This window comes from Ranitomeya variabilis, chromosome 4, assembly GCF_051348905.1.
Source record: "Ranitomeya variabilis isolate aRanVar5 chromosome 4, aRanVar5.hap1, whole genome shotgun sequence".
In the NCBI taxonomy this organism is placed as follows: domain Eukaryota; kingdom Metazoa; phylum Chordata; class Amphibia; order Anura; family Dendrobatidae; genus Ranitomeya; species Ranitomeya variabilis.
The window spans coordinates 610,028,453-610,041,979 of NC_135235.1; the positions used below are offsets into that span (position 1 = coordinate 610,028,453).

General features: G+C 45.9%; 1 protein-coding gene across 2 annotated transcripts in view; it reads right to left on the reverse strand.

The window, feature by feature from the left end:
- Nucleotides 1-13,041, reverse strand: part of SLC38A10 (solute carrier family 38 member 10) — a 68,210-nt gene extending 55,169 nt beyond the window's left edge. The window contains exons 1-9 of one of the 2 annotated variants that reach the window (XM_077253364.1): nucleotides 12,334-13,041; nucleotides 11,599-11,708; nucleotides 9,610-9,727; nucleotides 8,550-8,595; nucleotides 8,113-8,206; nucleotides 7,700-7,843; nucleotides 5,177-5,301; nucleotides 1,481-1,583; nucleotides 508-690 (exon numbers count right to left, since the gene is read on the reverse strand). In XM_077253364.1, coding sequence (XP_077109479.1) covers nucleotides 508-690; nucleotides 1,481-1,583; nucleotides 5,177-5,301; nucleotides 7,700-7,843; nucleotides 8,113-8,206; nucleotides 8,550-8,595; nucleotides 9,610-9,727; nucleotides 11,599-11,688 — 903 coding nt within the window. In that variant the 5' untranslated portion in view covers nucleotides 11,689-11,708; nucleotides 12,334-13,041. The remainder of the gene's footprint in view (nucleotides 1-507; nucleotides 691-1,480; nucleotides 1,584-5,176; nucleotides 5,302-7,699; nucleotides 7,844-8,112; nucleotides 8,207-8,549; nucleotides 8,596-9,609; nucleotides 9,728-11,598; nucleotides 11,709-12,333) is intronic. The other variant, XM_077253365.1, reaches the window with a different exon arrangement.
- Nucleotides 13,042-13,527: the final 486 nt, after the last annotated feature.

Sequence of the window (13,527 nt, forward strand, 5' to 3'; positions counted from 1 at the left end):
GGCAACACCAAATATGTAATTTTTTTTTATTATTTTAATGACGGAAGGGAAGGAAGGATGAATTAGAATTTCATTTCAGATTTTTTTTTACATGTCACTTTATTTTTCAGTCCCCTATAGAAGATTTGAACCTGTAATCATCCGATGGCTTATGTTATATATTGCAATACCGTAGTGCTGCAGAATATAGTGAAAATGGCAGTCTCCTTTGAAGCTCAGCATATAGTTGAGCTCCAGGAGTACAAACATGGTGGTGATGGGTGAAGGGGTCTTCAGAAGGCCCCCAGCTGTGATTGCGACCCATTGGCAGAGTGCCGATGGGGGCCGGTGCTCAATTGCACCAGTTGTGATGTTGTTTAAATGCTTTCAGAGAGATAGCGGGATCTAAATTGTTAAAAGCCGCTGCCAGAACTCAGCTCCGGCCACGGCTGCTAGAGATAGGTGATCAGTAGCTAGGAAGGGGTTCCAGAAATGCTGGTTACATCTTAGGTTGTCTCTTGTACTCACTTGCTGCTCGAACAATAATGTGTTCAGGGCTTGTCTGCAAGGCAGGATCATCATAGGAAACCCGACAGCCACGGACATCATGAATCCCACCCTGATCATCTCAGTCACCAGGTTTGAGGGAAAGTTCACTAGTACATTACCGGCTATGGTTTCCGTAAAACTGACATAGCCAAAAAAACCAACCTGTGAAGAAGAGCAGAAGGCATAATATGTGGATAGGAAGAAGAAAGAGCCCATTTATCTCTCGACCTCAAGTATAAATCCAACATTTCATGTAGATCTTGTAGTATAACTAAATTTACTGAAGGGGGAGCTGTTGTCATTTATGAAATGCATGAAAATTATGCCCTTATGACGATGTTTGGCCATTTGTTAATAATCGATAGGGCAAATATGTATCCACAGAAATGTAGGGACTTCCATAGAAGTCATTATCTACCCTAGATAACAGCCAGTAATGGGGGTGGGGACACTCCCGATGATCGTTCACTAGAAGAGCAGGCAGCGATCACGTACTGCCATTTATTTGAATGGGGGCCATATGATACTTAATTTTCCCCGCAATGCAGTCCGAGAGCAGCAACGGTTCTCAGAAATGTAGCCCCTTGGCTAAACCTGCCAAACTCTCATTCAGTTGACATCATCCTCACTCCTTCATCTATGTATGCACCAGTGTAAGTGGGGCAATTTACCTCCTTCCTAGGTTGTAAGAAGTGGAGGAGAGGTCCTTATGTCTGCCCATTCTCTGATGACATCACAGGGATCACCTAGAACACATCTAAGGGCTTCCCCACCTAGTGTCTCCCTTTGTATGCTGTGACATGTCATTTTCCTTCATCAGGCAATAGCTACAGCTAAAACCCGTGTTGACGAATGACTATACCTCACATGCTCATGTGCTATGTTGAGGGGTATGGCTGACGTGGTAGCACCATCATAGACCGGCACATCACTCCACAGTACGTGATCTTACCAAGACGTAGAAGCTAGTCACCACATTCAGAGACAAGGCAAAGATGGAGCTCATGGTCTTGACAGAGGGCTCGTCCAGGCTGTCGTACGTTGGAAGGACTTGTCTACAGCAAACAAACAGGCAGCGATTAGTTATAAAGTTCCCCCAAAAAAATTATACACAGGACTCCCATATTAATGCCAATAGCTATATAAACTATATATCCCATAAAAGTTATATCTAGCGTAATATGAGATAGGCCCATTTCCTTATCGTGGCTGGAGGGAGGATCAGGTAGTCTTTACCGAAGAGATGGACCAATATATCTCATCTATGATCTATGGGCAAGACATTTAGATAATCGTCCTGATCCTTAGGTCCGATTCCAGATTTATGGAATTTGTCAGTCGTCTCACTCAAAATGACCTTGGTCTGTATTTTACAAGTGGGTATCAAGCTGAACGAATTCACTTTTTGGATATCTCGGTTGTGAACACCGATATGGGAAACCCGATGATTCTACATTGCAACCTTAATAAGTCTTCTGTCCTGGGAAAGTCATCATCCTAAATCATTAAGAGGGATTCCCAAAGGACAATATCTTAGACGAAGAAGCAATTGCTCGGAGGTTCGTGGTTATAGGCTTAAATGGAAAGATCTGGTTAGGACTCCTTGTCTATAGGATCCTTTGTCCATTCCTTCTCGCCTTTACCTCCACTTTGTGCTGCTTTTGTCTGGCTGGAGTGTTGTCGGGGAATCAAGGCTATGACAATTAAGGGTTAAGCAAAATGATGCGGTGGTCGGGCATCGAGTCCAATCCTATGAGGCAGGTGGACCAAGGTGGTGTTCTTCTGCGTCTGGCATTCTTGGTGCCGGTTACGTTTACTAGCCTATGTGACGTCATGGTGCTACAGGGCCTAGCAAGTCCATGTGGTGCCCAGGATCCCAGACACAGAAGAAACCTGCCTTGGTCCTGCTCCCTTTGCATTGGATGTCGGACCAGGGCACCTCAAATCCTTTTGCGCCACTGTTTTATTCACAGGCACTAAAGTGAGGGAAATTAGAGAAGCAGATCAGACTTGCCAACACTACTGCAGTGTTTTCTCTACTCATAGATCAAGCCTATGCTTTTACATCTAAGGTGGTTTTCCATTTTATTATTGAGCTTAAAATCACCTTAAAAAGAAAAACGTTCTGCAATTTTTAAATAAGCTTTCAAATGTATCACTATTCTTTTATATGTCCGCTTGCTGCCAGTGAAGGGAAACATTACGTATTTACCTCTGGAGGCTGTACGCCCTTCTTATAGACCCAATACTTCCAAGAGCTGAGCGTTTGCTGCAGTTTATCCAGTATAAACAATCCTCAATGAAGAACGCTGCTTGGATGGCACACTGACATTTTACATGCACAGATATGTAGAAAGATGTCCCTGTTCGCTCACGGCAAGCAGAGGTCTTGAAAATAGTTAGGAGTGGTCGCACATGTTAGAAAGATGAAGCACTCATTATATGGTGCTGCAAACCCTTATAACTTGCGGTGTCCCTCCCCACCATTACTAGTATCCCTCCCCCTGTAGCTCGGCATTCGCTCCCTCTTCTCCTCCGGAGATTTGGAGTGACTGTGCAATGTTAACATTTCATTATCAACGTGTGAGAAAATGTACGAGCTGCCACTGGATGCGAGAGGCCGGGGCAGGCGCTGACAGATGACGGCTGGACGGGACACCAGAGGAATGAGCAGCTACCCAGGACAGGGCAGCAATGTGGCACCGAGGATTTGCAGACTCTGAAGGGGTAAAAATTCCCATGTGAAGCATCTGTACGTTATAGGGTATTAATATAGAGGTTATCTGGCTCTTTAAAACCAATGGCCTATCAATATAGATTGTTGATGGCAGTACGAGGTATTGATGCCTATAATCATTTCCATTATTATTATTATAATAATTTCCATTACACATTATTCTGCAGCTCTGGGCTGTATTATCAGATGCCGGATTAAAAAAAAAAAAAAAAAAAAAAAAAATGTCACCGACAGTAAGAGAGGAAGGGATTACCCCCATAACAACGACCTGGGACCCCTCAGTTATCACCCAGGAAGCACCTCACTGTCCAGTCACATGTGGTGGTCACATTACCAATTACAGGGGTAGAGGCAGATTTGACATTCAGGAGATGAGAAAGCTGAGTGACAACAAAGTTGTCACCTAATTCTCTTGGAGCCCTTGTCACAAAATTACCACCTATGGAGGAATAGGTCCAACTGTAGTTGAGCTAATATCAGAAATCAAGTGCTGCATCTTGCAGGGCAGGACGGCCAGTATATGTACATGTGGTGGGGGGCTGTCAGCGAGACTTCCAGGATTGTGAACACTTAGTGAAGGTGCTGAGAGACATACGGCATCTACCAACCCCCCCATCGTAAAGCCCTGATCCCTTTTACAATCAAAGCCTCTGGAACAGGATGGAGATCTACAAGCCTGGCCATGAAATTCGATCTTGGTGACACCAAACGGGAAGCACGCCCACGGCTGTGCCACCGGGAGACCCCATAAAGCTATCACTCTGGAGAACTTTCTAATCTTTTTATGGCCTTGGCTTCAGGAACGTGGGTCTTACTGTTCCGGCCTTTGAGCGTTGATGTGTGACAGACGCCCAGGGCTGGGAGACATCACCAATAGGTTCGGGCTACAGTGAATTCAGCCACTTGCAATATGTCTTCTAAAGTCCGACAATGCGACCAAAGTCACCATAGGGCACCACTCTTCGTCCCCCCTAAAGCACAAGTACGTACCTGTACATCTGTGCTGGGATCCCCATATATAAAGCTGGCTAAAGAGCAGAGGGCAGATGCCAAAAAAAACACTGAAGAGCCAAAAAGGCAATTTTGCACTCGCTGCACCTCCCCCTTAAAAATAGTTATGGGTCTTGGAAGAAAAGAAGGAAAAAACAGAACCATAAAAATTAAAATTGGTGGCAGTGGGAAGATGGTTAAATTGTAGCACCCCTTTAGACTTAAGAGCCCCTTGGTACCGTCATATGGTGCACGCCATGGTCAGTCCCATGTACCACATCCATGGGCTTGTAGGACAGGAGAACACATGGTGTGATGGGACACTACTCCCCGAAATGTGTGACCTGGGTCATGTACTTACCTGTATAACATGGCAGCCTGGCTGTAGATTATATGTAATATTGTTCATACACTTACGCTCCTCACCTCGACAACAGACCCGACAACTGATGTGTATTGGAGAATCTACAGACAACTAGATTAGACATACTGATCATCAACATGCTCAATTCTTCATTAGCATGTGGAATAGTGCTTGGTGGTGCACTTCCCTCACTCCCTTCACAGTTGTCAGGATATTCAGCCACCTTTGGGGTATGGGCAGCTTTATACACCCAGATGGTGTCCTATATAATCCATTGTTAATACACCAGCGTGACACAGGCTACATGACATTTATGTAGGATCTGACTCGGCACATGTCATATGTTATTATTCTTGCCAGAAATCCTAGAGAACCCATAATAAGTCAAGGGGATATCATTCAAATGCATTGTATGACGGATCTAGCACTGCTTCCATCATAAACTGGAATCAATGTGATCATAGCTTTAGTCCCAACTGTCCGCTCATGGATGCTCCACGCAGAATATGGAGGTAGATATTTACTATATTCATATCCAGGAAAACAAAGCTACTTACGACTGGCAGGCAAAGGACATGCCAAAGATGGGTATGCAGCGGAAGACGCCCTCGAAGCGGACGTAACTGACCTCCTTTGTCCACTCACCACCGAACAGTCCATGCTTGAAAGAGGAGAGCACAATCTGTGTAGGAGAGGTAGGAGATTAGATGTCAGAGTGACATCAGGATAATGTACTACCACCCCCCACTGTAAGCGTCCGATAAATGACTGCACAAGTGGGGAGCATGGAGACTTAAAAGGGCCACTGTCACCCCCTCCAGCCGTTATAAACTAAAAGAGCCACCTTGTGCAGCAGTAATGCTGCAGTCTAACAAGGTGGCTCTTAGTTTTTGATTCATTTATTACCTCAATAAAGCGTTTTAAAAATTGGCCACACATACCAGATATTGTACCAGGAGGCGGTCCGAAGCGTCCTGTATGTATCCCCCAACTGCCGTCACTCTTCTCTTCAGGGCCCATGGTACCCGCCCCCTGAGCGCTGTTGCTTCTTAAATCCGGCGCCTGCGCTGTGCGTGCCTGCCTGGGGCCTGCGCAGTGTTCTTTGTCAGTCACATCTCAGATGCAGGGTGCCTGACTGCGTCTGTTCGGGCAGTGCGGCCGCCCTGTTACTGAATCCCCGCCCCGCACTGTGTTACTCATTATGCACAGTGCGGGGCTGGCATTCCTGGGCATGCGCACTGCGCTGTTCAGGCGCTCCCCCATCTCGGACGCTCTCCCATCTCTGACGCTCCCCCGCCTTCCCAGGAACCCCAGCCCCGCACTGTGCATAATGAATAACAGTGCGGGGCGGGGATTCAGTAACGGCGCAGTCAGGCACCTGGCATCTGAGATGTGACTGACAAAGAACACTGCGCAGGCCCCAGGCAGGCACGCACAGCGCAGGCGCCGGATTTAAGAAGCAACAACGCGAAGGGGGCGGGTACCATCGGCCCTGAAGAGAAGAGTGACGGCAGTTGGAAGATTGATAGAGGACGATTCGGACCGCCTCCTGGTACAATATCTGGTATGTGTGGCCAATTTTTAAAACGCTTTATTGAGGTAATAAATGAATCAAAAACTAAAAGAGCCACCTTGTTAGACTGCAGCATTACTGCTGCACAAGGTGGCTCTTTTAGTTTATAACGGCTGGGGGGGGGGGGGGGGGGGTGACAGTGGCCCTTTAAAATGCAGACCCATACATCAGAAAGAGCAGAGCTAAGACTTCCTGACACAGAGAAATAGATTGCTATGTACTGTGGCGGTCATCCAGCTGAAAAAGACAACAGAAAGCAGTCCTTTCCAGCTACATACCAAGCATAAAACAAAACATTGCAATAATGGCTGTAACACTGCGATGGGATATTTTCTGTATCTGAACAGTTTGCTTCTCTCCTGTCTTGCTCAGTAGTGTTGGCTGACCAGTAACTATAGGTGAAAGGGAACATCTGTCATCCCAGCATCAGATTCATTATAAACACCGATCTTCTATACTTAGCCTCAAATATTTGTCCTGATATTGAAAGGTGCAGGCTAAACTAAACTTTGGCACCATTCTTCATCATTATTGGACCTCGGATATTGATTTTATTTGCACCCGTTATGTTTTCCAATAGCCATTCTTGGCAGTGTCATGGGGCTCATTAGTATCAACCCTGGGGCTTACCGCATCGCTCACCATGGTGGTATAGATATGACTAACGCCAATGGCAAGCACGCCTCTGCCAAATAATATGCATATGAAACTTCTCCAGTCACTACTAAAGCGGGAGGCAAAAATGCAAAACTCCTGAGCACATCAGCAGGCAGATATATGTATTGTTAGTATATAGGGACCAGTATTATAATAGTTGTATTCTTGTACATAGAGACAGTATTATACTATTTATATATTCTTTTACATAGGGTCAGTATTATAGTAGTTATATTCTTATACATAGGAGCAGTATTATAGTAGTTATATTCTTGTACATAGGAGAAGTATTATAGTAGTTATATTCTTGTACATAGGGGGCAGTATTATAGTAGTTATATTCTTGTACATAGGGGGCAGTATTATAGTAGTTATATTCTTGTACATAGGGGGCAGTATTATAGTAGTTATATTCTTGTACATAGGGAGCAGTATTATATTAGTTATGTTCTTGTACATAGGGGACAGTATTATAGTAGTTATATTCTTGTACATAGGGGGCACCATTTAGTAGTTATATTCTTGTACATAGGGGCAGTATTATAGTAGTTATATTCTTGTACATAGGGGCAGTATTATAGTAGTTATATTCTTGTAAATAGGGAAGTATTATAGTAGTTATATTCTTGTACATGGGGACAGTATTATAGTAGTTATATTCTTGTACATAGGGGGCAGCATTATTGTAGTTCTATCCTTGTACATAGGGGCAGTATTATAGTAGTTATATTCTTGTACACAAGGGACAGTATTATAAAAGCTATATTCTTATACATGAGAGCAGTAGTATAGTAGTTTTTTCTTAACATCAATATTTTTGCAAGGCTCAGCAGAGTCGAGTAATACATACCACAAACATGAAAACTGTGTAAAATATAAGCGCCATGGCGCTAAAAGATTGGATGGATGCCATCATGTTGCGTTGCAGGCTGAGTGGAAGGACGATGCACAGTGAAACAGCAAACAAAAGGAATATGCGAAAACTTTCCGTGGCCTGCACAAACAGAAAGAAAGCAGATGCAGAAAGAAAATGAATAGACTAACATTAAATATTAGAATACGGCTTGTGCCCGCAACATCGCTTTAACAAATGACAAGTCTCTGACAGTGAAAAACAGCAAAATTTCGTGCCACTGAGTCACAGTCCAGGTGGATGTCCTAGTAACAAAACGTTCTAGACAGTGCAGCGATGCAGTGCTAACCATTTATCTGATGCACTCAGCAAGGTCCTGGGCATTACTAAGCGGATACGGCCCAATTTACCTGCAGTCCAAGCAACCGAGCGAAGAAGGTGGAACCAAGGTCTCCGATCACGACATAGAACGCGATGCAGGTCCCCAACATGAGTCCAATCATACTGTGAAAAAGAAAGGACATTGAGGCAAGACCTGAACATGAGCAATTTCACCCAATGACATGGTCAATGGCTAAGATCTGCTTATTAGGAAATTCTGGGCTAATATATGCAGCGTCCTGTTCAGGATCATCATTTTGTGCCTCATTACCGGAGAACTTTCCAGGTACATGCATTGCACAGCAAGATCATTGAGGCATATAGGTTCTCTATAATACCCCATTTCCCCTCTGGGGGAGCTGTGGGGAAACTGAACACTTGCTGGCAGGTTCCCCTGCCGATTGTTGGATGATTTTCGCAAAGCTTCTGTGCAACCCATAAAAAGTAACATGTTGTCTCTGCTTACCTGGTCTCCACTAGCATCTTCCCTGCTTTCCCATAGGCATGAAATGCTGCAGAAAATAAAAGAGTAGAATTATATAACCTTACAGGACAGCAAGGGGCATATATCAATAACATGGGCATATATCAATAACATGGGCATTATAGGGGAGCAGTAAGGTTCACAGTGACACTGGTTTGGCGTTCGCATCAGCTTGGGCGCCTCTTTCGATTACTAGACCCTAGCGACATTATGGGGTCCTTTTAAGCACAAGAGCCAGATGCCGGCACTTGAGTGTTGTACTGGAAATTTAGGAAATGGCCCAGCTGCCTTGGAGTAATGAGCGTTTGCCAGCACCAGCTGAAGGTCCTAAAAAATGCTCATCTCTAGACGGCCCGATACAAGTTACTCTCACATTTTGTGACATTTAGACACAGGCAGCACGGTGGCGCAGTGGTTAGCACTGCAGCCTTGCAGCGCTGGGGTCCTGGGTTCAAATCCCACCAAGGACACCATCTGCAAAGAGTTTGTATGTTCTCTCCGTGTTTGCGTGGGTTTCCTCCGGGTACTCCGGTTTCCTCCCACATTCCAAAGACATGCTGTTAGGGAATTTAGATTGTGAGCCCCAACGGGGACAGCAATGATAATATGTGCAACCTGTAAAGCGCTGCGGAATATGTTAGCGCTATATAAAAATAAAGATTATTAAAATAAAGATATTATTTAGATCAGTTGTGCACCAAAATTGTTTGATAAATCGGCGTCATGGTATATGGGAATCTTTGAGAAGTTTTCATCATTTAGTTGTTAAGGTTCATTTATAGGAGCTTGGAAAATCCCCTCCTTACAATGAGCCGTTTGGCAGAACAGGATACGTTTTGGTCCCGTGCTTATTGGAGGAGCAGGAATCATGTGCAGAGGTGAAAGGGGAGGAGAAATAATCTCAGGATGGTCTGTATTAAGGGAGGCAAATGTCGGTCTAAGTACAGAGACCCATCTAGACTGGGCTGTGTTTAGACTTGGTGGTCTAATGTGGTGGTGGGGGGTCATAGCAGTGATGGTCGTAGCTGGTGGTGGCTCTTACCAAGACCTGCGTAGGTCCGCCGCTTGCTCATACTGGCCGTCTTCACAAGGAACATGCAGGACTGATGGGTCATCCAGCAGCACAGCATGAGGAGCAGGGTGCCCAGCACAAAGCCGCACTGCAAGAAAAGACATGGGGGCATTAGGGTCATCGCGGACACGTCCAATCATTGCCTGACTCTCAGCTGATCATCCCACAGCGGTGCACCAGGGAGATCATGTCTATTTCTCATCAGTACAAGTCTTCAAGATCACTTAGGTCATTCATCCCCAACCTATGACTCTCTAGCAAGACTATAATTCCCAGCATGCCACAGGTTGGGTACCACTGTATTAGATGCTCTACAGAAACTAAACAGAAGGGGTGCGATCTTTAACTCCTCAAACTGAAATCTTTCAAGATGCGGTCATGTCTCAACGGTTAATGGTGTATTTCCCTTTCAGTAAGAGTTGATATAGCGCCAGGATTTGCCAAGACTTGATTCCAGGGAATCCAACCTCTGATCTTGAGAAATAAGAGGTCACATTGCTTTGTCTCAGTGTTGCAGGGCGCCGCTTCTCTAGTTAAAGAATGTATTGGCTGCAGTTACCTGCACAGCCAGGAGAGGCGCCACTGTGCAAGGAAAATGGCAACAACTCTGTGCCACCACTAATCTTCCGATCAGTATCTTAGGATCCCAGTGGTAACCCTGGTGCTATCTCGAGCCGCACAGTTCTGCTTTGGAAGTGAGACAATGACGTTACGACACCACGTACCTGATGGATCAGGTGGTAACAAGCACGTGTCCTGTTCATTCAAAGGTGTACTGGTATCATCATCGCTCTGGGCAGAACCAAACAACCCCTTTAAAGGGAACCTACCACCCCGTTTTTTAAAAATGAGATAAAAATAGTGTGAAATAGGGGCAGAGCTGGGCTTTACATTAGGGCCTTTTCGGTGCCTTTACACCCCCGTTAGGCTGCCTAAATACCTTTGTGAAGTGGCCGTTTTCTGCTGTCACTCAAGTGGGTCAGGTCGGATGGGCGTGGTCACAGCGCTGTTTGTCCCCCAGGATCCTGCTCATCATTACGTTGGTGGCGTAGTGGTGTGCGCATGTCCAGCAGGCGAATCCACTGCCCAGGAGATGAATAACGGCGCGGTCTTCGCTATTCAGCCGTTTACCGGTGGGCGCGGCCATCTTTCCTGTGGCCGCGCCTGCGCAGATGGAGCGCTCTGCTGCCCGGGACTTCAGGAAAATGGCCGCGGGATTCCGCGCGTGCGCAGATGGAGATCGCGGCGGCCATTTTCCTGAAGTCCCGGGCAGCAGAGCGCTCCATCTGCGCAGGCGCCGCCACAGGAAAGATGGCCGCGCCCACCGGTAAACGGCTGAATAGCGAAGACCGCGCCGTTATTAATCTCCTGGGCAGTGGATTCGCCTGCTGGACATGCGCACACCACTACGCCACCAACGTAATGATGAGCAGGATCCTGGGGGACAAACAGCGCTGTGACCACGCCCATCCGACCTGACCCACTTGAGTGACAGCAGAAAACGGCCACTTCACAAAGGTATTTGGGCAGCCTAACGGGGGTGTAAAGGCACCGAAAAGGCAGTAATGTAAAGCCCAGCTCTGCCCCTATTTCACACTATTTTTATCTCATTTTTAAAAAACGGGGTGGTAGGTTCCCTTTAAGTGATGACCTACCCTAGCGATACGCCACCACTTACTAAGATGGAGCCAGATGGAAGAGTGGTGGCCACATCCAAGGGGTGTCTCTTTTCTGATCCAAACGAGACTGCAAATTAAAAGTTGCAGCCCCCCGATGAATGTCCTATAGAGCATCGGGATGTGACCTGATCAGACACGTAAAGCTGCGTGAGCAGGACGAGGTCAGGGCAGCTGCTCCAGCTCTGAATGGAAACAAGCATGTTCCTATTCACTGACAGCAAGCAGATAATGAGAACACATTCTGCGGAGACACAACCCCCAGGCCGCCCCGTACGCTCACCTGCTTGAAGCAGAAAGGCATGGTCAGCACGCTCACTCCCACAATGCTGTTCACAATGTTCATGATCAGTCCCCAATTAGAAGCCGCCATGTCCACGACCAAAAATATATCTAGATACAGCAATTATTAATAATAATAAAGATTTCAAAAAAATATATATTGTATATTGTTAGCTTTTCAGACAAAAAATAATAATAATAATTAAAGAAAAAAAAAAATGACTAAGAGCAAAACATGCTCTGCAAAAAAAAAAAAATGGCACAGCCGTATGGGGAAGAGAGGTCCGAAATAGGAATATTGACCGAACCGGACAGGACAGCTTATTATTGGCTCGATAGCCCCAAGGGGGAAGAAAGACAAAGATCAGACCCCACAAAAACGGCCACGGCAGCAACAGATTTTTAAAGAAATCTAATTTAAGGGCAAAAAAAGAGTTGTTTTTTTGTTTGTTTGGTTTTTTTTTACAAATGCAAGTCACTATTTGTAAGCAATGCAAAAGAAAAATACCCAAAAGGGGATAAAAACCTAAATAGCACCCGAGCCACAATTTTTATTTTTTTTTCTTAAGTATATTCAAAATTATAAAAATAAATCCTCAAGAAATTTAAAAAAAAAAAATGTGCAATTTGATTATTAACTTTGGAAAATCCAAAAATAAATAAAAGAATAAAAGTTGTTTTTAAACTTCTAGGAGGCAGTGTGGATTTAAGAAAATAATATATATAGAAAGAATACCTCACAGTTTGGAAATTGGGAAATGGTGGAAATTAGCTGAAAAAGATTTGATCACTAGAAAAAAAAAATTCTGTCTAAATAATAAAGAAAAAAAATGGGGAGGAAAGGGGAACCCCAAAAAAATCCGACAGAGGCCGAGGGGGAAAAGGATGCAAAAGAATTGTTAAAAAAAAACCGCAAGCGACTTGGTCCAGGCTTCTCCAAGGCAGTGGTGGGTACACAGGTCTGTTGCTGAGGTAGGAGGCGCCCCCTGGTGGTGGGGCAGCCCTGCTCGTAGTCACATGACCAGCCGGCAGATGACGTGTCCACTGTAAACACACACTGACGTGGCGCCAGACGTGACGTGTCCGGGACGAGGTGTCGCTCCCCGACTCTACACCCGGAGACCCCTGTCCATCCTCATATCACCATGTGGGGTCCCGCTATGACGCTGCCACCCTGGCGTCTGCTCGCTCCACTTCCGGGGTTTCCTGCGCTGACTGTATCCAGGATGTATGACACCAACGAGGTGGAAACGAGGGGACAGAGCGCCAGAAGGCTAGAGAAGCAGAAGGCGACATCTGGCGTCTGGGAGGAGGAGACACGTCAGAAAGTGTGACTGCTATAAATAGCGTTCCGTCCTGCTGGAGAGACTAGAGCAGGTCTGGCTGGAGTGGTCGCCGGCGGAGCGCTCGCTGGAGGAGGCAGCCCTGCTAAGGGGCTGTACATGACCTGCTTGCAGTGCATGCTGGGAGTTGTAGTTTTGCAGCAACTGAGAAAGCATGAAATTGGAGACAACCCCATCTCCAGTATCTCTCTGCAACAAAATGGTTCGTAAGTTTTGCTGGGAATTGTAGTTTCCTAAAATAATCAATGGAGAGCGCTACAGGTACTATTTTAAGGGTATGTTTCCACATTCAGGAAACGCTGCGTGTTTGACGCTGTGCAGAGCCGTAGCGTCAAACCCGCAGCGTCCAGATGTTACAGCATAGTGGAGGGGATTTTATGAAATCCCGTCTCCGCTATGAGTGGTAACACGCACCCGGCGGCCCTGCGATTCCGGACATGCGGCGCGTCTTTTTAGATCGCAGCATGTCCGTTTACCTTGCGGGGACACTGCGCCGCCGCAAGGTAAAACACAGGGTCCTATGTGTGGGGTGCGATGATTCCGGATGTGTGCAATGAACACATCCGGAATCACCGCGTCACAGAAGG